Source organism: Sceloporus undulatus, chromosome 2 (assembly GCF_019175285.1).
Source record: "Sceloporus undulatus isolate JIND9_A2432 ecotype Alabama chromosome 2, SceUnd_v1.1, whole genome shotgun sequence".
Classification (NCBI taxonomy): domain Eukaryota; kingdom Metazoa; phylum Chordata; class Lepidosauria; order Squamata; family Phrynosomatidae; genus Sceloporus; species Sceloporus undulatus.
Window position 1 is genome coordinate 126,130,123 of NC_056523.1, and position 24,174 is coordinate 126,154,296.

Sequence of the window (24,174 nt, forward strand, 5' to 3'; positions counted from 1 at the left end):
GACAGTGTGTGTGTGTGTGAAAGAGACAGACACCCACAAACATCCTGTGTCATCTAACATAGCAGGTAATCAGACTAGTAAGAGGAAACCCCAGGCACCAATGCAATATGACATTAAAATAATTGTAATTAAGCCATTAACAGAAATCAGAAGGTCTGTACTTCCTTCCCTTTTCAGATGTTTGTCAATACAGCACTGGGACCCAGGCTACAAAAAACACAGTGAGTATTAGAAAGATGACAGTGTGTGTGTGTGTGAAAGAGACAGACACCCACAAACATCCTGTGTCATCTAACATAGCAGGTAATCAGACTAGTAAGAGGAAACCCCAGGCACCAATGCAATATGACATTAAAATAATTGTAATTAAGCCATTAACAGAAATCAGAAGGTCTGTACTTCCTTCCCTTTTCAGATGTTTGTCAATACAGCACTGGGACCCAGGCTACAAAAACACAGTGAGTATTAGAAAGATAATACAAAATTAACCCTGTACGCTATTGCCAGCTATCAGCAATGCCCTTTGCATCTAAGTTATTCTCATCTTTCTAACTTCCCAACAAGAGACATGTGCTTTCTCATCAATAGGCAAGGGTTGAAACAGGAAGGACACAGGAGGTATATGGTCCAGTCTCCCTAAGTTCTTGTTTTTAACTTAAAAGCATTTGCAGATTGCTCTGAATTTGACAGGGGTGAAGCCTTTTCCTGTTCTAAAAGCCACTCTACCTGCACAACTGCTATAACTAGTATGTTTCCTAGTAAGGGACTAATTAAAACAATTTGGGGAGTGACTGAGATTGGGAAACAAAGGAAAGATTAAACATTATGCGCATGCACAAACACAACACAGAAATGCTGATCTGCATATTAACTCAGCATATCCATATAGACATAAGAGCCAAGCTGGATCAAACCAGAGGTCTAAAAAAAACTAACACTTTGTTCACATCAAAGTCAACCAGACACATTTGAGAAGCCCATACTAGCAGGACATGAATGCAACAACATCTTTCTGTTTGTCTTTCTATCAAGCGGTATTCAGAAGGATATGGCCCCTGACACTTGGTGTTATATATATCCATTACCAATAGAAGTTATAAATAGCCCTATCCTCCATGAATTTATCTAATCCCCTTTTAAAGTAATCAAAATCATCATCTTTTATGTGTCTCTTCTGAATCTTTCAGCATCTAGCAGATGACTGCAGGCTTGAGGTAGGGTGGGGTGGGGGGAGAAATTCACACAGCTTAGATCCCATCAGAGTGATGTTGCAATTACTGATCCAAGGTAAATCCCTTTATAGTGGCTTAAGTAGAATCACATTTGACATTTTAACATCCTTTCCTCCAATTTGGAGAGCATATTTTGTGAAGTTCTTCTATTTTATTTCAATCACCTTAAAAATTTAGTATTGCCAACAAAGTTACCCATTTATTGTTGTTGCTGCTGCCCTCGAGTCAACCTCAATTCATGGAGACCCTGTGTCTGAGACATCTCCAAGACCCCCTATCCTCCACTGCTCTGCTCAGATCCTGCAGACTCAGGCCTGTGGTCTCTCTGATTGAGTTTAGCCATCTGGAGCTGGGTTTTCCTCTTTCTACTGCCTTATACCTTTCCTAGCATTATTGTCTTTCCTAATGATTCATGCCTTGTTATGATGTGGCCAAAATACAACAGTCTCAGTTTAGTAATCCTGGCTTCCAGGGAGAGTTCAGGATTGATATGTTCAAGAACCCATTTGTTTTCTAAACTGTCCACAGTATCCTCAGCACTCTTCTTCCCCAGCATCAAATCTCAAACGGGTTTATTTTCTTCCTATCTGCTTTCTTCACTGTCCAGCTCTCACATCAGTGCATGGTGTTGGGGGATACAATGCTTGGACGATCCTCACTTTAGTGTCCAGATTTATGTTTGCTTTTCAGGATTTTATCCAGTTCTTTCAAAGGCGCATTCCGGACAGGCCCTATTGGGCGCTGTCGTTACGCATGAGGGGCGGCACTTCCTGACATGCCTTGCCCCTCACACGTAATGAGGGCGTCAAAATGGCAGCGCCCTATACAGATGGGCGCCGCCATTTTGACGTGATGGATGCCTAGCATCCGCACGTCTCGGCACCCTTGTGACGTCACAACAGTGCCACAAGAAGAACCCGCTTTTTGCAGGTTCTTCTTGCTGTGCTGGGGAACCGCGCGGTTTGTCTGCTGCAGTTCTCTCGTGCAGCAAACACGGGAGCTGGCAGACCGCCCTTTTGGGCAGTCTGTAAAGCGTCATAGTTACCTTTCCCAATTCTAGCCTTCTTCTAATTTCTAGACTACAGTCTCTGTTCTGATTAATGTTTGATCCAAGATATGGGAACTCTTTAACCATTTCAATTTTCTTGTTATCTAGGATGAATTCTTGTAGATCGTGAGTGGTCATTATTTTTGTTTTTTTAATGTTCAATATCAAGCCTATCTTGGCACTTTCCTCCTTGACCCTCTTCAATAAACTCTCTACGTCTTTGTTGGTTTCTGCCAGTAGTATTGTGTTGTCTGCATATCGTAGGTTGTTCATGTCCTTCCTCTGGTCTTCACTCCTCCTGCCTCTCAGTCCAAGCCTGTTCTACAATATTTACTGGATACAGATTGAATAAATAGAGTGATAGTATGCAGTCTTGCCTGACCCCTTTTCCGACTGGGAACCATTCTGTTTCTCCATACTCAGTTCTGATGGCAGCCTCTTGTCCTAAGTACAGGTTATACATCAGGACAATCAAATGCAGTGGTATTCCCATTTTTTTGAGAGCATTCCATCGTTTTTCATGGTCTCTGCAGTCAAACACTTTACTGTAGTCAATGAATGCGCTTTTCTTTTGGAATTCCCCAGTGGACTCCATTATCTATCATATGTTTGCAATGGGATCCCTAGTGCCTCTTTCTTTTCTGTAACCCACATGCATTTCTGGGATTTCCCATTCCATGTATGGTAGGAGTCTTTTTGTTTGTTTGTTTTGCAGAATTTTGAGCATGACTTTACTTGCGTGGGAAATTAATGCAACAGTTGTGCAGTTACTGCAATCTTTTGTGTCTCCTTTTTTGTGCATAGGAATGTATATTGTCTATGGGCCACTGCTTTGTTTTCCATATTTATTGGCAGATTTTAGTTAACCCACTGAGTGACCTTAGGCAAATTACACTCTCTGTTTCAGAGGACAGCAATGGTAAACCCCTTCTGAAGCAACTTGCCAAGCAAACCCCACAACAGGGTCACTTTAGGGTAGCCATAAGTTGGAAACTACTTAAAGACACATATCAACAACAAACCAATCCCCATACAGAATCTTGGGAGGATCAAAAGGTTTACATCCTCTCATTGCAACAACTAACCATTTCTTTCTACTTTCTGGTTGCTATGTCTTTAATTGAGACTACTCTTCTTATTAGAGAGCCAACATCATGTATTTGTTTGAGCGTTGCATAAGCACTCTTGGAGACCAGGATTCAAATTCAGCCATGGAAATCCATTAGGTGATCATGGGCAAGTCACACTCTTTCAACCTCAGAGGAAGGCCAACCTCCTCTGAATAAACCTTGCCAAGAAAATCCCTATGATAAGTTTGCCTTAGGTTCACTGTAAGCCAGAAATGATTTGAAGGCACACAACTCTTCTTATTCCAAGACTGTTAGGTTTGCTTAAGAAGTGTTTCACCACTCTTGCCAAAAGCTTTTGGAAAGTTCAAACAATGGCTAGCAGATCATCTTTCACTATGTGTTTACTGACACTTTTAAAGAACTTTGTAAAGCAGTGAGACAGAACTTATCAATGCAAAAGATATGTTGATTGTTCTCAGAAAGATGTGCTTTTACATATCCTTGATAATTTTATAATGCTTTCCACCATTTTACCCCCAAACAAGTATTAAGTTAGCTGGTTTGTAATTTCCCAGATCCTAAGGGACAGGTTACATATTTTTGTTAAAAAATCAGAAATTTCAAATATGATTTTTTTAAAAAGTCCCAGTGATTTGATTATTTAATAAGGTCCCAGTGATTTATTTGTTTAAATCTGTCTATAAAGTATAGAATTTCATTTCATTACCACTCTTTGCCTTAGATCTATTTTCAGGCACAGCATTTGCCCTATATCTTCTGCACTGAAGACAGATGGAAAAAAAATCATTTCACTCCCCTGCAATCTCTTTATTCTCCTTTAGTATTCCTTTACCATCATCCAACAGTCTGCCTGTCTCCCTAGTCAGTTTCCTGTTTCTGATTAATTTAAATACTTCTTTATTGATAACAAATGAACTGTAATAACACATATTAATATAACAATCAGAAAGTTTATTCTTTCCGCCTTTATGTTTCTTTCACATTTATTCTATCCATCCTCAAATGAACTCAATGTGGCTTACTGGGGGGGGGGGGGTGCTTGCCTATTTTGCCCTCGTAACGGCAGTTAGGGAAGATAAATCCAACCTATCCAAAATACCTCTCTTCTCTCTTGTCATTACTTCATGGCTGAGCAAGAATGCCAATTCAGATTTCTATAGTGTACATCTAACACTATAGCACTATGGCTCTCATTCAATGCTGCGATTAAACTACTCGAATGTCCCACAGCAAACAACAACCTGTTTTTAGACTGCTTTTACAGGTTTTTAAAGAGTATTTGTGTTTTTTAAAAGTTTTTTATTTGTATTGTTTTAATTGGTTTTTATTTGCTCGTTGCCTTGAGATCCCTTGTAGGCAGGGAGGTGATCCAGAGATACTTTAAATGAATAAAATAAATAAATAACAGCCGAATAGCAGTCTGACATTTATAATAAAAAACAATATGCACCTGTCAGCAGGAGTACCTCCCAGTTCCCACACACCTAAAATGGAGCAGCTGAAAAAGTTGCTCTGGTATTACTCACATCAGACCCTGACAGAACATGCTTCCTATCAGAAGACTAGAGATGCGTCTACACTGTAGAAATGATGCAATTTGATGCTACTTTAAGCACAGCAGCTCTATCTTATGGAATCCTGGTTTTGTAGTTTATAAAGTCTTTAGCCTTCTCTGCCAGAGAGCGCTGGTGCCTCACAAAACTACAGATACCAGGATTCTATAGGATGGAGCTATGGCAGTTAAAAGGGTGTCAAATTGCATTATTTCTACAGTCTAGATGCACCCTAGGGCCATCTAGGAGGAGGGGCCAGCCTGAAAAAGATACCCTCCCCATACCATCTTAACTAAGGACAGAAACAACAAAATGCAGCCATATTACTAATATCTCCCATTTTTCTCCTGTTTCGTATGTAACATCTTGCCTGATGAAGAAACCAGTGGGGCTTCGAAAGCTTGCAACAAGTATGTTGTGCATTTCAGTTGGACAATAAAGGTATCACTGTTTGGTGAATTTTTGTTTGAATTTACTAAATGGCCAATACAGATACCGCTACATGTTTTCCCAGGGCAAACGGCAATCATTTTGCAAAGTGCTCTTAAAATTCACCTCACATTGTAGCATATCAAGTCTTCAGGACCCATAATGTCCCAACTGCATCCTGAACCACTTAAATATAATCCCCCACTCTGCCACCACAGTTTTCACAATGACAAATCAACAGCTCTCGTGTTACCTTACCAGCCTGTCCCTTGCATGCAATGGCCCAGCTTTATAAACTGGTTCAATGCTATAGCTGTTCTTGAGCCTCTAAAATGGGATGTGGAATGGTATCACTTACATGCAGGCAGCAATCCCATTGGAGTAAACAACACAACTCCCGCCATTTTCACAGGGCTTGTCACCATCCAAGCATTGTACACCTGCAGGAAAAGAGATGAAGTTTAGTTAGAGCATGCACTATGCTGCGGGAGAGAAAGCAAAATACGTGGGCCAACAGTTTAAATATTTGTGTTCTAATAGCTTCTAGGGATCCAGGTTCAGCGAAGCTGATTTGAAGTAACATTTTATGCCGAACATGAATCTGGGAATTCAGGCAATGACAGTGATGACCATCCTCTTTAAGGATGGCAGAGTTTGGGCTGGGTGGGGTATTTGCAGACAGTTATGGTTGAAACATGGAGCTCCATGAAAGTTCCCTGTATCTTCCCAAGCCACCTCATCCAGCCTAAACTCTGCAATTCTTTCAGAGGATCATTATAGAGAGTCATGTCAGGCATAAAACATTAGTTCCAACCAGTCTTGCATAACCTGGATTTCCAGAAGCTTTTATATCACAATACCCACAAAACCTTGCCATTGCCCATGCTGGTTGAAAGAGTTGGGAGCTGTAGAATAATAACTAAGGAGTTGAATTTATGAAAGGCTGGGAGATGAAATGATTTCACAAGGCACTCCCTATGTTTTACATTCATGCCGCTATCTTGTCTTCTGCCTCTTCATTTCCCGAAAGTTGCTTTATACCAGCTCAGATCATTAATCCCTCTTGCTAAATATTATTCCATGCTTTCAGACAGGATTAATCCCAGTGAGATGGCAGGGACTGAATCTGATACCTTTTACTTACAAAGTAGGTGCTGTGCCACTGAGCTAAGGTCCTTCACTCTTTTTTCCCCTGATGGCAAAGCTTTATGCACTTAAACAAAATGACAGCAGTGACTAAGGGCAAACTTTGCCATCACAACAGACTTTTTTTGCTAAAATGATGATGTGTGAAAGCAGTTAATAGCTGCTACTGGTAGGGTTCAGAATACATTCTTGAGTGAAAGCTTATAGAGGAAACTTAGAAAAATTAAATGTGACACTCTCCCCACAGCACTTCAAAAACTGTGGAAATTGTACACCTCTAAAGGGAAAGAAAATGGATGTTGTTGTGATATATCGTCATAGAGCCACATGGGACAACACAGTGTAGCAGAAGCTAATGGCGAGATAGACAGAACTTCTCACAAGCTACATATAGGCCTAACTAGCTGAGTTTCTACTATTTCTAACCTAGTCTGGAAAGGCCTGCCGGAAGAGATCATTCTTAATAGCCTTTTTAAAGGCTTCCAAGGTGGTAATATGGTGGATCTCATCTGGCAGGTCATTCCAGAGCCTGGGAGCGGCTGATGAGAAGGTCCTCTGGGTCACCACAGAGTCTGGTCTTCTTAGGTTGTAGCAGATTCTTCCCAGAGGACTGAAGTATGCGGGGAGGATTGTATGGAAGTTCACTCCAAGGGAGTCAGAGAGGCCAGCCAGGATCTGCTTATGTTCTCATCACTCCATGGTAAAGATCCAGCACCCTAGAAGCATCAGGATTCACATGAATTATGAGGCTTCCTCAAGGTCCTCCACCAGTAATGCATTGTCACCTAGAAGCCCAGTGAAAGCAGCCTTGACCTCCACAGATATGGATAGCCTTGTTTACATGAAGGCTAGTATTTTAAAACAACCTGCAAATGGAGCACCCCTTTACTACCAGACCCCATCCATCCTAACAAGGAGCCTAACAAAACCAGCATAGAGAGAAGTCTGCAGCTTGCGGTCATCCTACCAATATGTCAGTCCGAGTGGGGCAGGAGGAGGAGCCAATTAGTAAATTACCCAAGCCAAGAAAAGCACATTTCCTGAAGGGGCCCAGGCTGGGGGAAAGAAATCACAGGCACACACCTCTGCCAGCTGCCCTAGAAGTGGGGTGAATGAGGGTCCTATGAGAGGTTCCCAGTTACAGAAACAGCTACCCCCCCTTCTGTCCCCCCTAAAACACACACACACACACACACACACAACCCTTTGGGTTCAAAAGGAGATACCAGAGCTCTGGCTCTATTTAACAAGAGAAATGCAGCTGTGGAGCAGGAGGATACAGGCTGGAAACCCCCTCCCCTCCCTTCTCTGAGCAGAGAGAAGATGGAAGGAGCTGGGGCCCAGCCGCTTCCCTCTCTCTCAGCCATTTTCTAGAGACCCACTTGTAACAGAGTGCGTGCCCAGCACACAGATCAGCCCCAGACAAAGCCTCCCCCACCCCACTCCCCTGCTGCCCCTTACTTTGTCGGCAGGCAGAGCCAGAAACAGGACTGCAGCAAACTGCTCAAGGCAACCCCGATACACAGGCTGCCTTACAACATTCCCATCCGCTAAAGGAAACCAAGATGCTGCAGAATGGCTACACTTACAGCAGAGGCTGCACACTGATCATTTCTGAGTGCAAATATGTTTCCAGAAGCTACAAAAAGATGCACAAACCCCCACCCCACTTTCTCTCACATGCACACACTGAATAAAGCTACTAATCATATTTTTAAAAAAGCAGTCCAGTACACTCATATGTGTACACATCCACAGAAACCTTTCCAGGATCTGACCAAGCCAGTGATCCCTATGCACTCCTACTAAATTCCAAATGTTAGAAACACAGCCTTCACCTGAATGCTTTCAGAGACATACCTAGGACTCAGCGTGTGAGTGCGCCATCTCACAGCACTCAATACATGTAGCCAGTAAGGACTTCAGCAGATGGCATTCCTGAGACAACACAATCCCACAATTTCCTACTGTTTCTTCCTTCCCAGATTGTAAAGCCACATTTGAGCCCATGGAATGCATTCCCACACCCCTTTGCACTCATAAAGCATCCTGCTTATATCCCTGCCTACAATGTCTGCAGCCAACATTCCAACACACATTGGCTCCTCAATGTCCATGCAAGCCACAAAGGGCTTCATCTCTATAGTAGAGATGCTCAGCCTCTGCTTAGGACTTTATCTCCAAAGGCCAGAAGAATCTGAGACACAAGCAGGCCATTCAAGGATTTCAGTACCAGGCGAGAGCAGCAAGCCACAAAAATAAGCTATCATCTCCCATATATATATATACAGGGTGGGGGAAAACACATAAGCCAGGAAATTAGCTTTGAAGGTTCTGGCTTTGCATCAGCCTGTCCTGAAACAAGATGGAAAGCAAAAAGGTTTCATGCTCTTTAAAGAACCACTGGGAATAAGAAGTGGCAGAGGTCAACCCATCAAGGCTGTGAAAAGCCACAGACTACAATTGAGGAGTCCTGGCTCCCACTGCTTTGACCACTTAATCCCCATGCTCTTTGCAGAGCTAGGCTATATGTTAGGAATCTTGGCTTCTCACCCCTTCATCCCCCTCCCTTCCCCACTGACAAGCAACACAGATCTGCCCATGAAAACTACGTTTAACCCTTCTCCCTAAAGTGTGAAAGAAATCCAGTCTGATCTCCTAAACAGAAATATAGGGGGCATTTACTTCATAAAGACTTGTCTATCCAGAGAAGAAAAAAGTATGCTTATATGGCAAATACGTACAAGAATATCCATATCTTTAAAGTTGTTTTTACACAGCAAAACAGGATAAACAAATTGGACACATTAAGAGTTCATCCTCCTTTGTGCAAGTTTATATCCTTGCAATGAACACACACACACACACAGAGATTTCTTCTGGCTGTGAAGCAGATTCATAGGAAGCATCCTGGTGAAATGTCAGAAACTAAGAGTAGAGATAAAATGGACTTTCTACTGGTCAGCAGGCAAGACTCCAGTACTTTGCATTTGTTTGTTCTTCTATTCCATAACTAGCACAAAAGATGGGAAAATAAACAAATTTATGTATATTTACCTGATTTTCATAAGATTCTGTAAAGAATAGGACTGTCTTGGCACAGATGTAAAGGTGGGAGGAGAACACCCAACCCTGCTTATGATATGTCTTGGGAAGGACAGTGCATTTGAGTAAAGGTATCAGATCCTGTCGTTAAGGCCATATTTCACTGGGTCATTTGTTATATCTTTGCAGTACATTTGATTAGAGAAAATTTTAATTAGACATGCCTTGCTGTGAAAAAAGAAACAAAAAGAAAAGCTTAAAGCCCTTTAGATGCTTCCTTGAGACTTTGAAGTACTACACACTTTTCTCTCCTGATCATTTCTCTTTCTCCCAAATCACTATCATTTCTCTCCAAATCTGAACAGCCTCTTAGTTTGCTCTCCCAGTCTGTCTTCATATAATCCACATTTCATTTTTTTAAAATATAACTTTTTTTTAACTTTCCCAAAGTCTCTTTTAAGGCTATAGCTCTCACTATTCAATCAGCAATGACACAGTTTCTTGTAAAGTTCAGTTTTTATACCATGGTTCCCAGTTTTGCTCTTTAGTTTGTGCAATGGTGGGCAAAACACAGCTCTTCAGATGTTGTTGGAGTGTAAATCTCAGCAGCCTTAACCACCATAGCCAGTGGTGAGGTATGGTGAGAGCTGCGATCCAACAACATCTGGAAGGCCCCATAATTCCCATCCTAGCTTATCTGGCCAGACAACTGTAGCCCCAGAAACATATAGGCAGGAGCTGATGCTTTCTTTCAGAGGGTTACGGTTAGATTTCAAATAGAGTATAAATGGGTGCCTTCCAATATCAACCACACAGTGATCATAGTGATTAAAGTCTATGAGCTAAATTCAATTGTTAGTCGCATCACCCACTGACTCAATGGGAACTTTCTAAGTTTGCAGTTAAGTAAATATACCATTGATAAAATCTGGAGCTATCTTTTTAAGGATTTAGTCCTACAACTCCCACTTGGGACCATTTTCTAGAAGCCTCAAGGTCACAGGTAAAAGATCTGATACAACAGCAATGTCAGAATAGAAGGAAATTCTAAGTTTCCATGCCTGTTTTTAAGTCTGGAAGGAAGAACAGAGACAATTTGTCTTTGGCAAGGAAAATGGATTTATGATAACTGCCCTTCCAAAAAGACAATCTGATAGAGGCAGTGGAAGAGCAGGGCTACTTCCCACCCTCATTATTTGTAATCTATGGCTCTGAGCTCCAAATCTTTCCCAGGTAAGATATCTCCCTTCACCACCACTTAAGTTAAATATCAAATAAACAGTTATACCAAACTTTCCTCACTTGGTTATTAATCAATATAAACTCAAATTGATTAGGAATTGAGCTGTGCAAGTGGATGAGTGCCAAAGAAACAACAAAAAGGCAGAAAAAAGTTTATAGCTTTTGATAACTGACAGAAACAAAGAAAGTGGTTCTTCATCCACATTAATATCTTGCCTGTATCCAAATCTTGTTCACTTTTGACACTCATCTTCCCAATATGTTAACTCATATGGAGTTAAGTCATAAATTAACTCATCTTCTCAAGATATTAATCAACGGAAGTTTCACTGCATATGCACTCTATAATCATAGCTATTTAATTCAGTGACATGTCTGCATACATCAGGCTATATCAAGATTTAATCATACTTAAGTGAATGCTTAAGAGAGTCACTAAAATCTATGGGTTTTAGGATTGCAGTTGTTGTGTGGCTTTAAGTTGTTTCTGACTTATGGTGACCCTAAAGTGATTACAGGTGTTTCCTGGGAAGATTTGCCTTTGCCTTACTCTGAGGCTGAAAGAATGTGACATGCCCATGGTCACCTAGTGGGTTTTCCTGGCTGAGCAAGGATTCGAACCATGGTCTCTAGTTGTAGTCTAACGCTCAAACTACTACACCAAATGGCTTTTCAGATACCCATTAAGTAAGATGTAGGAATCACTGATCACTGCATGAGTGTCTTCTTGTGATATATCTTTTTTTCCTTCCTTTCCCAAGGCTCACACAGCTATGGACATTATTGGGAGTGGGGAAGCTGCAGTCTCTTAAGCAAGCAGTTTCTGCAACAAAATAACATTAGCATGAAGATTTATCTCCAAGCCATTTCATAAGAACCCATGTCTTGCAAATGAACCATTGACAGTTTATAAAACACCTTTGCCTCATGTCAAGCAACCACACATTGTTTTTGGACAACTTCATGCTTTATAGCACACACCTTTTCCGGTTTTTTCACTATGATGGACACAGCGACTGTAACAATGCCTGAAGAGCTGCATGGCTTTGAAAACACACGGGGAAAGGCAGCCAGGTTGATATCCCCAGAATATGGCAATGAAGTCTTGCAATCATCACAAGTAGGCATTATTGTGTTCTTAGTATCATATACCATAAGGAGAGTGGTGAATATTCACAAAACCCCAGCAACATCAAGTGAGGTACTGTCCCAGTGGAGCTGGAAACCTATAGCACCCAGAGAGACTTGCCTGTATAAGTGAGAATTTCTTAGTTTATGAGACTATTGCTGTGTGTCTCCAAGTCATTTTTGACTTATTGTGACCCTAAGGCGAACCAAGAAACATTTCTTGGCATGTTTCTACACAGGGGGTTTGCCACTGCCATCCTCTGAGGCTGAGGGGGTATGATTTGTCCTAGTTCACCTCAAACCCTGAACTCCAGAGTCATAGTACACCACTTAAATCACTACACTATGCTAGCTGCAGCCCTTTATGCAAAGGGAACTTGTAGCACCTTTGAAACTGACTGAAAGAAAAAAAAACTCATAGCATGAGTCTACTTCCTGAGATGCATGGAGTGGAGCCAAGGGTCCAGGGATAGAGATGCATAAGCGGGCTGTGTGTGAGAATGGCAATAGAAATGCAAAACCTTGTAGGTATGAAGACAAAGTGACAAGTTCAGTTTTAACTATGATCACTGGGGGATAAAGGCAGGAAGAAGGATGTTGCCTAAAGCCAAAGTGATTAGATAACCATCTGAAGGGTGGTGGGAGCATTGGAATATAATGTGGGAACCAAAAAGGAGATGTGATTAGCTGGCCAACACAGCCCTCATGAGGTTGGGGGGTTAGCTAGTATATAATGAGTGTAGCATGCCAGTCCTTTGTTCGCAAAAGAAGCAAGAGTGAAGTGACACATGAAAATCACCACAGCACCACATAGGGTCAAACACCAGCACCGTGCCTTGATAAGAGAGGTAGAACTAGTTTTTTTAATGGCACCACAGTAATTAGACAGAACACTTCCTTTGAAAACTTCCCTGCACCATGGAACATCACATATTAAGAAGTTTTGACCTCTGCACCAATCTTGCCATATGTTAGGGTATGGCAAATTCTTTCCTTCACAGAAATGAATCTCCATCATATGACCCAAAAATAAATCCTTTCAGATAACACCACATACCTTCATGTTCAGCCATGATTCTGCATTCAAAATGGGGAGGGGGAGGAATACATTCCTATCTAGCCCTTCTTCCAGTGGAAATTTCCATGTGAAATGCCCGCTTTTCCAGTGCAGGGTGACTAGGGTCTATTTTGGGAGAGAACTCTGTCATCTAGACACCAGTGAGGGATAAAATAATCTTACTCTCTAAAAGTGGACAAATTTTAAACATGGACAAAATAAGGTTTGGAAAGAAGAAAACACATGTATGGGGTGCATGCCTTTAAGTAATACAAGATCTCAATGGAAGGAAAGGGTCCTGAAAAACAAATGTTATGTCTGAAAAGGGCAAATTGGCACTGTGCCTTTTCAGCTATCTATTTGAGAATATCTATGAGAAATGCACATGGAATTCCTCTGCCTTACAGCTGACACTGTGAGCACAATTTGTAAGCACCCCTTGGTTACAATTTGGAAAATTCTGAGGTACCAGCTAAAGCTTTACTAGCGGCTGAATGTAACCTCCACCTGGCTATCCTTGTGAAAAAATAATAATTCTGGAAACTAGGAATCACACATTCTTTTCCTTTCTTCAGGCATGACTGAATCAGGAGATGAAGACTCTAAGTGATACTGTATATTCAAATGTTCTCCTCAGATAGAGGCTAATAATCACAGATGACTACCCGTATTTTCCGGCGTATAAGACAACTGGGTATATAAGACGACCCCCAACTTTTCCAGTTAAAATATAGAGTTTGGGATATACTCGCCATATAAGACTACCCCTCTTCCAACGCACATCAAATAAAAATTTAAAAAACCATCAGATTTGATTTCAATATGGTAATTTTAATTCAAATGCTTATGACATGCAGGTACTTAGCAGGAAAATTTGTTGTATACAAAGCCTGCTTGGATTGGTCAGCTCTCCCTGTCTCCAAGATTTTCTTCTACCATAATTGTACAGTGCCGCCCTTGCTGCTTTCATATTGTCACCACAGACGGAGGGTATGCAACCGCAACCGTTTTTGAGCTCCCACCACAATATGCGGCAACCGCAGATTCTCCAGTCCGGCTCGGATGTTTCAGCCCTATAAGACAACACCCGGCGTATAAGACGACTCCCGACTTTTGAGAAAATTTTCCTGGGTTAAAAAGTAGTCTTATACGCCAGAAAATACAGTACTTTTGAAACAAGAACAGCACACTCCTGACAAACCCTCATTTTCGAAGGCTGCTTGTAAATGAATATTTATAGTTCAAAGTATCTTTAACATTTCCTGGAGCCTCTGGAAAGAAATGTTTCTCAGGCATGGTACAGACCGCCCAAACAGGGTGGCCTGACAGCGCCAAATGGCGCGGCTTCCCGCCAGTGAAAAAACAACCAGCAAAAAACAGGTTCTTTTTCTGCCACGAAGACATAATGAGTGCACCAGTGGCGCATTCATTACATAAGTGCCACGCAGCGCGTGCGGATGCCATGCGGCACTTATGTAACAATGTCGGTGCCCATGTAAACAGGGCGCCACCGTTGTTACACCCTCGTCATGTGCAAGGGATCTGGGCCATGTGGGTGCTCCGCACACCAGGCAACCCCCGCACATGACAAGGGCACCGCAAAGGCCCGTCTGTTCCGGGCCTCTTTTTCTATTAGGAACACAGACAGTGAACTGAAGCAGCCATTCCAAGTCACCCAAAGGTTCCACTTAGGGTGGAAAAATCAAATGCATAGATATAGGATGGGGGACACCTGCCTTAATAAGACTATGTGTGAAAGGGGTCTAGGAGTCCTAGTAGACCACAAGTTGAACATGAGTCAACAGTGGGATTCAGCAGCTATAGTGTCACTATATTCTGCTTTGGGTCCTCACCTGGAATACTGTGTCCAGTTCTGGGTACCACAATTCAAAAAAGACATTGAGAAACTGGAACGTGTCCAAAGCAGGGTGACCAAAATTGTGAAGAGTCTGGAAACCATACCTTAGGAGGAAAGACTTAAGAAGCTAGATATGTTTAGCCTGGATAAGAGAAGATTAAGAGGTGATATGATAGCCCTGTTTAAGTATTTGAAGGGGTGTCACATTGAGGATGGTGCAAGCTTTTTTTCTGCTGCTCCAGAGACTAGAACACAGAACAATGGATGCAAGCTATAGGAAAAGAGATTCCACTTCAACATTAGGAGGAACTTCTTGACAGTAAGAGCTGTTTGACAGTGAAAGACACTCCCTCGGAGTGTAGTTAAATCTCCTTCTTTTAACAGAGGTTGGATGGCCATCTGTCGGGAATGCTTTGATTGAGAGTTCCTGCATGGCAGAATGGGGTTGGACTGGATTGCCCTTGTGGTCTCTTCCAACACTATGATTCTATGACCACAACAGTTTTCCTCGGAACCTCCTGATACTGGACTACAATGCCCAATGCCCATGCTGACTGGGGATGAACGTGCATTATAGGAAAACACTGAAAACAGATGGTACTAAAACAGTACCCTCTAAAAGTACCATCATATATTCCCAATCATATATTCCCAAATTTGATTAGCAGCTTCCCTTCTAAGACATCTTAGGAATCTGCTCTCATCAGACACACACACACACAGAGATGAGAATCTAAGCCTCCTTCTCCTATATTAATCACACTAAAGGCCTTCCTGAAAGGGTCTCGCTGTCAAAGTCTCATGGCTCGCCACCCCTTTATGTTTATCTACTTTACAATTACTGTATAGGCTTCCTAATAAACTGGAACCCTCCTTGTGCTCCAGTCACTCTCCATTGTAGAAGCCAGCACTGATGTAAAATGAATGGGTTAACCAGAAGTCATCCTCATCCTAAGCCCATCTTGTTGCTGATCTTGCTACAGTGTTTAAGAAAAAAAACAGCCTTCTATGAAATTCTTAGGATTTCTCAGTGAGAAGATACAAAATAACATTTTAGTTTTCCTTTAAACTGGGGTGGGCAATTTGTGGCCATCCAGATATTTTTGGCTTCTAATTCCTACCAGCCTTTATATTGCCTATGCAAGCTAAGACTGCTAAAAAACTGCAATCCAACAACATCAGGAGGACCATCAGCTTCCCCACCCTGCTTTAAAATGTCCCCTTGCCCACAACTACTAACTTATTACAGCAAAGGAATATCAGTTGTGCAGCACAATCACAGCAGGATGAAACTCAACAGGTTTAGCAGTGGACCCAAGTAATAATTGGAGAGATACCACAGCATGGAGGGATTCCACAGCAAGTCTACTAAGCAGGAAAGTAAATGTAAAAAGGATGCTCTAGACGCAAGGCAATAAGAAAACACTACGTTGCTGCAAGAAATAGTGAGCTCCCTAGCACAACCAAGCCTTTCCCAAAGATATCAAATGTTCCACCAGAACACTTCTCAAAACAATATCCTAAGCATGAAAGAAAGAGCCCCATGGAAAAACGTACTACAATGCCACATCTTCCTCCAACACTCTGCCAGCATAGGACAGGAGTACCACCCACACATCTTGGTTACCATGTAGGGTGTGGTTGAGTGATTTCAGGCCCTTTTTGGCAGGCACTTATAAACAGGACTGTACACACTCATTACTTTAAAAAAAACAACAAAATTCTCTTCCAAGATATACTATATTCTGAGCCAAGAAATACTGAAAAACGATGACTTGGATAAATTATGCAAAGTGAGCCCAATTTGTATGCATCAAATATCCTGCATGACTTCTTCTTAGTCATGGGAGGGGAGAAACATTTAGAGACCTACATTCAGTTCCTAGTCCTGACTACAGTACTTACGCTCATGGAATCACTGAGAATTTGGCAATACTTCTAAACATTCCACTGATTCATGGATCAGTGCTAGTCAGGACTAGCAACTGGATTTAAATCTAAAGCCCAGTTTCCTGACCACTGGAAGGCTTGTACAGTCTCTTCTCTGGTTTTCTCCCAAATGTCATAACTCTGATTTAAAGAATAAAAACCAATTTTTACAGCAGGAATGTTGTGCCTACATAAAATACAACAACCTGCTTGCAAGGCACCCATGAAACACTTCTAACTCCTAGTACAAGACAGGGAAAAGGATTTTTTTTTAAAAGGCAGGGGTCAAAAAATAAGGCTGCATCAACCCTCAAATACTACTTTCATGCCTCTCCAAGCCTTGTGCCAGCCATCCCAAGCCTCCACCCCATTTTTTATCTTAAAAACAATACAGAAAGCTCTCCATGTGCATTTGCATTTTGGAAGGGATTCTGACCCCCTCCAAAAAGGACCTGATTTGCCATGATGTGGGAGGGGACTGCAGGAGGAAAGTGGGGGGAATGGTCCTTTCCCAACCCCTGTTTCACAGCACTTAGTTTTTATTTGGTAATATCCTACATTTTTCTTGAATGCTCCATATTCTGTGGTTCCATCTGGTTACCAATCCTGTTTTCACTACACTACTTCTCATGCTTTCAAAACATCATTTGCAGCGAAGAGCTCAGAGATATTACTTTTTGTTCTACAACTTCGAGAAACTCCTTGCCAGCTGGGGAATTCTGGGAGCTGTCATTCAAAAAAGTAACACTGCTGAACTCTGGCTGCCATGGTATAGCAAACCAAGACCCACCTACATAAAGGAACTCAAGAGACTGCTTTCAATAGATGTATGTGCAATCTCAATATGGAATCTTTTCCCTCCCTTAATGTACTTGATCTGAGGCTTTTATTTTTAAAAAGTGGATGCATGCAGGGGGGCTTGTTATCTGCTGGGATTTGGTTCCAGGACCCCCAGTGGATCCTCAAGTCCCATTATATACAATGATATAGTAAAATGGTATCCCTTATATAAAATGGCAAAATGAAGATTTGCTTTTTGGAATTTAAATCTTTTTTAAAATATTTTCAAGCCATGGATGCCTGAATCTGTGGATGAACAAAATCAGTGGATACGGAGGGCTGACTGTACTGGGGGGGATCAGCTCCAAAGTGATTGCAATGCAGCAAAGCTGGGGGAGGCATTACAAGTTTTCTCTTGCCTTCTCTCTCTGTGTCTCCAGCTGCCTTCGCAATGCCTTTGTTAACTGGCTAGCAATGTGGGCAGAATAAAGGGACAGGGAGTTGAATGGCCATCCGGCTGTCCCACTATTGCATCTGGAAGATTTGCAGCAGGAAGGCAGCTGCTGGATCTCAACAACTCTCTAAACAGAGACAGATATCTATGGAAGGGGAAAGTGAGGAGGAGAGGGAGAGATTCTTCCTAACCAGCAAGATAAGACACATCCTTCTACTGCTCAGAGTGACCAAGGGGCAGGATCCCCCTTCCCCAAATACACCTGAAGGAAGAAGGAAGCCTGCCAGCAAAAAGGGTAGAATCAACCACAAGTTTCAGGCAAGGGAGATCTTGGGGTATCTTCATCAATTTTAGAAGGGCCAAGCTTTACACTAGGAATATAGCTAGGGGGGAGGATTAAGGCACCCCCCCCACACACACACACAATCCTTCAATGCCCACATTTCTAGCACTGCAGAGAGTGAGATATTGAAAACCCTTCACATCTAGAATTCTCACATTTGCTGTGTCTACATTCCTTTGGTCACTTTGCCTGCCTCTTTTCTTTGAGTGCCTAACTGTATTTCTAAATGCTCAACTGCAATCTTAAGTTGCTGCAATGCTAGAAAATTGGGGGCTGGAGGCCAATTTCACTGAGGGAACCAGAATTCTTATTTGGGAGGTAATGGTCTCATTTTGCCCCCTTCCCAAATACACCTGTTTTATACTCTTGTGCTACCCATCCACCTCTGCAAAAACTGGGAGAAGGCAAGATGTTCTGAGAAGCTGTTTTTAGGCAGAATTAAACAAATTGTCATAAAAGTACAGTATGGCAAATTCTTTCCTGCTTTTATGATTGCTATGCTTTTAAAACTGTGTACTGTATGCCTTCCAGTTGTTTCTGACTAATGGCAACTCAAAGGCAGGCCTATTATAGGGTTTTATTGGCAAGTTTCATCAGAGGGGTTTTGCCTTTGCCATCCTTTGAGGCTGAGAGAGTGTGACTTGCCCAAAGCCACTAGGGAGTGGGAGAGATGCTTGAAGAATGTTCTGTCTCAGGTGTTAAATAATCTGGCTCAGGTAAGGTGAAGCAGGGATCATTTGCTGCTGTCTCAGGCAGCAAAATGTCTTGGGCAGGCCTAGAAGATTTCCAAGTGACATAGAGAGTCCTGCAGTAGCAAAGCCCTACAGACTGAACTGCACAAGCATGAAAAATTTCCTTCCCAATTTTTGATTTAAAAAATTCAAAAGGGAAAGGAATAGGATTGGACTGAGCCAACAGACAAACAGATTTCACTAACTCTAATTCAGTGCTATACTTTAAATTAATTGTGTAGCTTGATTTTTGTTTTGTTTTCAAAATGCCAAGGACTTATTTAATTACTTGCATTTGTGCCCCTGCTCTGATCTAACAACCATTGCTCTGACTGTTATGATTTTTACTAGCAATGAATTTTGCCAATTTTGCAAGGAAAGGGCTGTGCTAAGGATAGTTCACACATTACAAAACTTTCTAAATGGAACCCATTAAGACAAAACATTTACACAGTGATCATGCTGCATGCAGGGTTTTAATGCCCTGGCATGCAGTGTACATTGTTGGGAAGATAAGGACAAAATCCAGTAGACATATATATATATAATCCTGTGCCTTCAGATGAGGGCTCCATCAAGTGAACTACTTTACTACAAATCATCACATTGTTATCAGCGCAGCCAGGCAGAAAAGAATCGACAGCCTTGGAAGAGACAAAATGTCTGGTTTGTAGCTCATAGTATGGATGAGACCTAAATGCCTGGCTCCAAATTTCATCACTGTCTATTTTCTATCCCACACAGGACCCTTAATACTAGATAGACCTCCAGCCCTTACATGACCCAGATGGGAGGGAGAAGAGGAGAAATATAACCTCAGATTTGCCAATTCAGATACCGAAAGCCTGGGCAAATTTGATCCCACATATTGGATCACCAGGTCCTTGAGTCTTTTTCCATGTTCCTCTGGGAGGTTTCAGGATTGGACCCACAGCCTCTTTAGCATGATTTCAAGTTCTCCAGAGTCACTAGAAATGTTCAAGTGTGGCTCAAAGCAGGCGGCTTCAAGCCCTCGTCTGGCGCAAGATGGCCAGGACTTCAGCAGTGCTGCGGTGAAATTGCTCAACCAAGAACAATGCCCTGTCTATGTCCAACCAAGCAGCAACTAGCTAGCGGGGAGGAGGAGGGGATACATATTCCCGGGCATCCACAATCCGCCAGCATCTCCGCCTCATGGGCAAGGACCAGGCGCACATTCCCACGCAAAGGCCAAACCAGCTGGCTGGGAAGAGTTGTAAAAAGCAGCAAGGCCCAGCTTCCCCAAACCAGTCAGGTGGCTTCATGGGAGAGTGAAACCCATGTTGAATAATAGCCTTACGTTCTATTTACCTTTCGCAGCAATTATCTCATCCCTGGCATACTGCTGCTGCACGTTTCATAGGGCAAAGCAAGTCCCTGCATGACACCCAATTAAAGCATCTTATCTCCCCTTTGCATCACAAGTTTATTCCCAGAGCACAAATTGGAAAAAAGCCGGCTGTGTGTTGGGTGGCAGTGCAGGAGGGGAGGGAAGAGTGGGTTTTGTAGCAGACAGAGCTGCCCTGACTCCCCAGAAGCCTGGGAACCAGCTGGTGCAGTTGCTGAGCTATGCACTTCCTGGGCCACCTCCAAGATGCTTTTCTGGTTCCACCACCAGGGCTTCTGGGACTCCTAGGCCGGCCCAGTTCATTTTGGGGTCTGGAGCCAGCGTGGTGTAGTGGTTTGAGCATCGGACTAGAACACAAGGAGACCAGAGTTCGAACCCTGGCTCAGCCATCAAAACACACTGGGTGACCTTGGACAAGTCACACTCTCTCATCCTCGGCAATGGCAAACCTCCTCTGTAGAAACTTGTCCACAAAAAATGCTTAGGGTTGCCATCTGTTGGAAACCACTTGAAGGCACACAAGAACAACAAAGCAGCCAGGCCCAGGCCCCAATAGTTAGTGGAAGAGTTTTCTGGCTGGGATGGCACTTGGACAGTTTACTTACTGAAAGCTGCTTAGAGTAACAATAAAACTTTGTACATCCAGCAAAAGGGGGGTTGGAGGAAAGGGCAACGACAGCTGCTACTACATCTGCCCAAATCATCAACACCCCCTTCGCTGGCTCTCCTGTTCGCACAAAGCACCGTAACAAAAACATGATCAGATTCAGTGTTGACTCAAACAACTGGGGGACAAAATAAGGGGAAGGGAGCCTGGTGCTCTTGTGCATCAGCCCCATCCATAAGATCCCCCCTCCTCACAAGAAAAAACAAATAGCCACTCAGCAGCAGTGCACAATCCTGTTACATAAACAAAGTTTCTGTAGATGCATGAGGCTTGGAGGACCACAAACGTAGAGTTTGGGGGCTGATGCAGCCTTATTTTCTGACCCTTGCCTATAAATAATTTTTTTTAATCCTTCTTTTTCCAATCTTGTGCTAGGAGTTGGAAATATTGTTCCCTGGGTGCCTTGCAGGCTGGTGGTTGCATTTTGTGTAGGCACAGCATCCAGGGTGACCAGATGTCTTAACCAGAAAGGAGGACAAGTAACTGCTAAATGTAGGACATTCAAAAAAATGTAGAGCGTTACCAAACAAAAGCTTAAAAACACTAAGCTAAATCCATGCTTCTTAGTCATGCCCAAAATGGAAGACATTTTGGAATTCCTCCTGGACAGAAGGCAGAAATGTAGGGCATGCCTTGGAAAAGGAGGGCATCTGGTCACCCTGCATAACAACTGGTAGAGGGGCAGAATTGTAACCGCTGTAAAACAGATTTTTGCTCTTTCAGAGTTGTGACATTTGAGGGAAAGCAGAGAGGAGACCGCACAAGACCCCCAGCAGTCGGTGCAGTTGAGAAGGGAGCCACATTCCTCCCCTGTTCCAGACAAACCCATGTACCCAACAGCTCTCACTAAGGTCCTGAAGTTGTGAATCCTCTCTGTTTGCCAAAGACATCCTCTCCCGCTGTTTGCACAGCAAAGGTTTGCTCCCTCCTTCCCTCCCTCCCTGCTTCTCTTTACACACATGGAGAGCCCTTTCCACAAGGGGAACAAACCCACAGGCACTAGACCTTCACACACTAAGCCTAAAACACTAAAAGACTAAACTTCCAAAGCACATCCTACATAGGGCAAGCGCCTGCCTGCCTCCTTCCCTGACTGAGAGGGACTGGCTTTGCAAGAAGCAGAGAGAGAAAGGGAGGAAGGAAGGAAGGAAGGGAAGGAGAGAGAGAGAGACTCCAGATCCCCAAATCCGCCGCCCGGGCTTTCCAGCTGCTCCTGGGAGCGAGGGAGCTGGAACTGGCTGGGAAGAAAGTTTGCTCCAAGTCAATAAAAAGTGTAAGATTGTTTCCCTTCGGAGCTCAAATCAGTGCCTACGAACTATACCTCCCCCCCCCTTTTTTTTCCAGCCTAATCTCTGCCTCCTTTCCCCACCGCCTTCCCCTCTCCCCCCCTTCCTCAATCCGAACAAACAATCGCCTCTTTCTTTCTTGTGGCCCCTCTCTGGCTCAGGGTTTGCCTTCCCTTCCTCTCACGGGGGGGGGGGGTCCAAGGTCCAAAAAGACCCAGGGATGAGGGGGAAAGGGGGGGCAGACCCACACTGAGGGGGGGGGCTGCTGCTCCCAAATTGTTGGGTTGTGGTTTTTTTTCCTAGTATAAAAAGTTGGCAAAGTTTTCCAAAGTTTGCAAAGTTTCCAAAGAAGAAAGGAGAGGCCGGGGGGACTGAGTATGGGGGAAGGCAGGGTCCTTCCCTCCAAAGCCCCCCCCAAAGAGAGACACACACAGGAGGAGGGGTTAAAGGGGGGGGTGCCCCAGTTGTGCTCACCTGCTCCCAGGGCCAGCCTGGCCGAGAGGGCCAAGACGAGGGCCAAGACGAGGCCTGCCCGCCACGGGGCCCCCAGCCGGGGCTGCCGGCCCATGCCCCCCAGGTCCTCCTCTCCAGCCTCCTGCTGCCCTATAGATCCATGGGAAGGGACCCAAGGCAGGCACAGCAAGCAGACTCTGCCGGGGCCGCCGCCGCCGCCGCCTCCTCCTCTTGCTGCTGCTGCTGCTGCTGTGGCTTCTCCGGACCCTGGGAAACTTTGGGGAGGGAGGGAGGGAGGGCAGGAGCACGGGGCGGGGCGATCCAGGGCCCCGAAGGCGGGCTCCCCCCCCCCAGCCCTGCCCTGCCCTGCCCCGGCTCGGCTCCCACGCTCTTTCCCTCGCCTCTCTCCCGGGCAGGGGCTGCTACGCTCAGGGTCCTCCCAACGCCGCCCAGGCAAGGACACCGGGAGAAAGGGAAGGCCCTGCTCCTTGGCCAGGCTCACTCTGGAGGGCCTTCGGGGGAGGGGGGACATGACCCAAGGGAAGTTGCCAACCCCCCAGGAATGGGGACAGGGGTTTCCTAGACTTCAGCCGACTTCCTCGGAAGCCTAGGGAAGAAGCTCCTGCTGCCCTTTCTTTCTTTCTTTCTTTCTTTCTTTCTTTCTTTCTTTCTTTCCTTCCTTGAGTCCCAAAGGCGCTCTCTACGTACTGGTTCTCCATAGTAACACAGCTACTGTATGTCTTTGAATAGAAGACTACTACTATGCATCTGAGGAAGTAGACTTTAGTCTCGGGAAGCTGATGTTGCCAACTTCTTTCTTTCCGTGAGTCTCAAAGGTGCTACAAGATCCATGCTGATTGCATGGCCCAAGAAAAGCCAAAGGCAGGCCTGGGAAGAAGGTCAAGGTCTGCTCCTGGAGGATGTGACACAACAACCAACAGTCTGAAACGCTCCCGACTAGGAAGGGCAAGCGATGATGCTTCGTCAGGCTCAGCATGGAGGGCCTTGGAGGGAAAGGGAGGCCAAGGCCAACTACAAGCGAAAAACACTCCTATAAAGGAAATGCGTCCTTCTTAGTCCTCCAAATGGAGGGCACCCAAGAAAAACATGTAAGAAATGACACAATCTAGGCCGAAGACTACTCTCCGAGGGATAGAAAAGAAGGCTTAAGGCTCACAACGGAAGGCATGCAAGAGAAAGGGAGGCTATGACACAAAAAACCCTAAAGACACACTGGAATGATGTCACTCGATGTATTTTTAGTCCTGCTCAAAATGGAGGACATTCAAGAGAACTGGAGGCCGTGCCAAAAGGAAAGGCAAAGGTGCTTCTTCGT

General features: G+C 43.8%; 1 protein-coding gene across 2 annotated transcripts in view; it reads right to left on the bottom strand.

Annotated features, from left to right (window-relative positions):
- Positions 1 to 23,385, bottom strand: part of NOTCH3 (notch receptor 3) — a 76,471-nt gene extending 53,086 nt beyond the window's left edge. For both annotated transcript variants that reach the window (XM_042451158.1, XM_042451157.1), the window contains exons 1-2: positions 22,860 to 23,385; positions 5,712 to 5,793 (exon numbers count right to left, since the gene is read on the bottom strand). In XM_042451158.1, the coding sequence (XP_042307092.1) occupies positions 5,712 to 5,793; positions 22,860 to 23,370 (593 nt within the window). In that variant the 5' untranslated portion in view covers positions 23,371 to 23,385. The remainder of the gene's footprint in view (positions 1 to 5,711; positions 5,794 to 22,859) is intronic.
- Between the last annotated feature and the right edge of the window lie 789 nt (positions 23,386 to 24,174).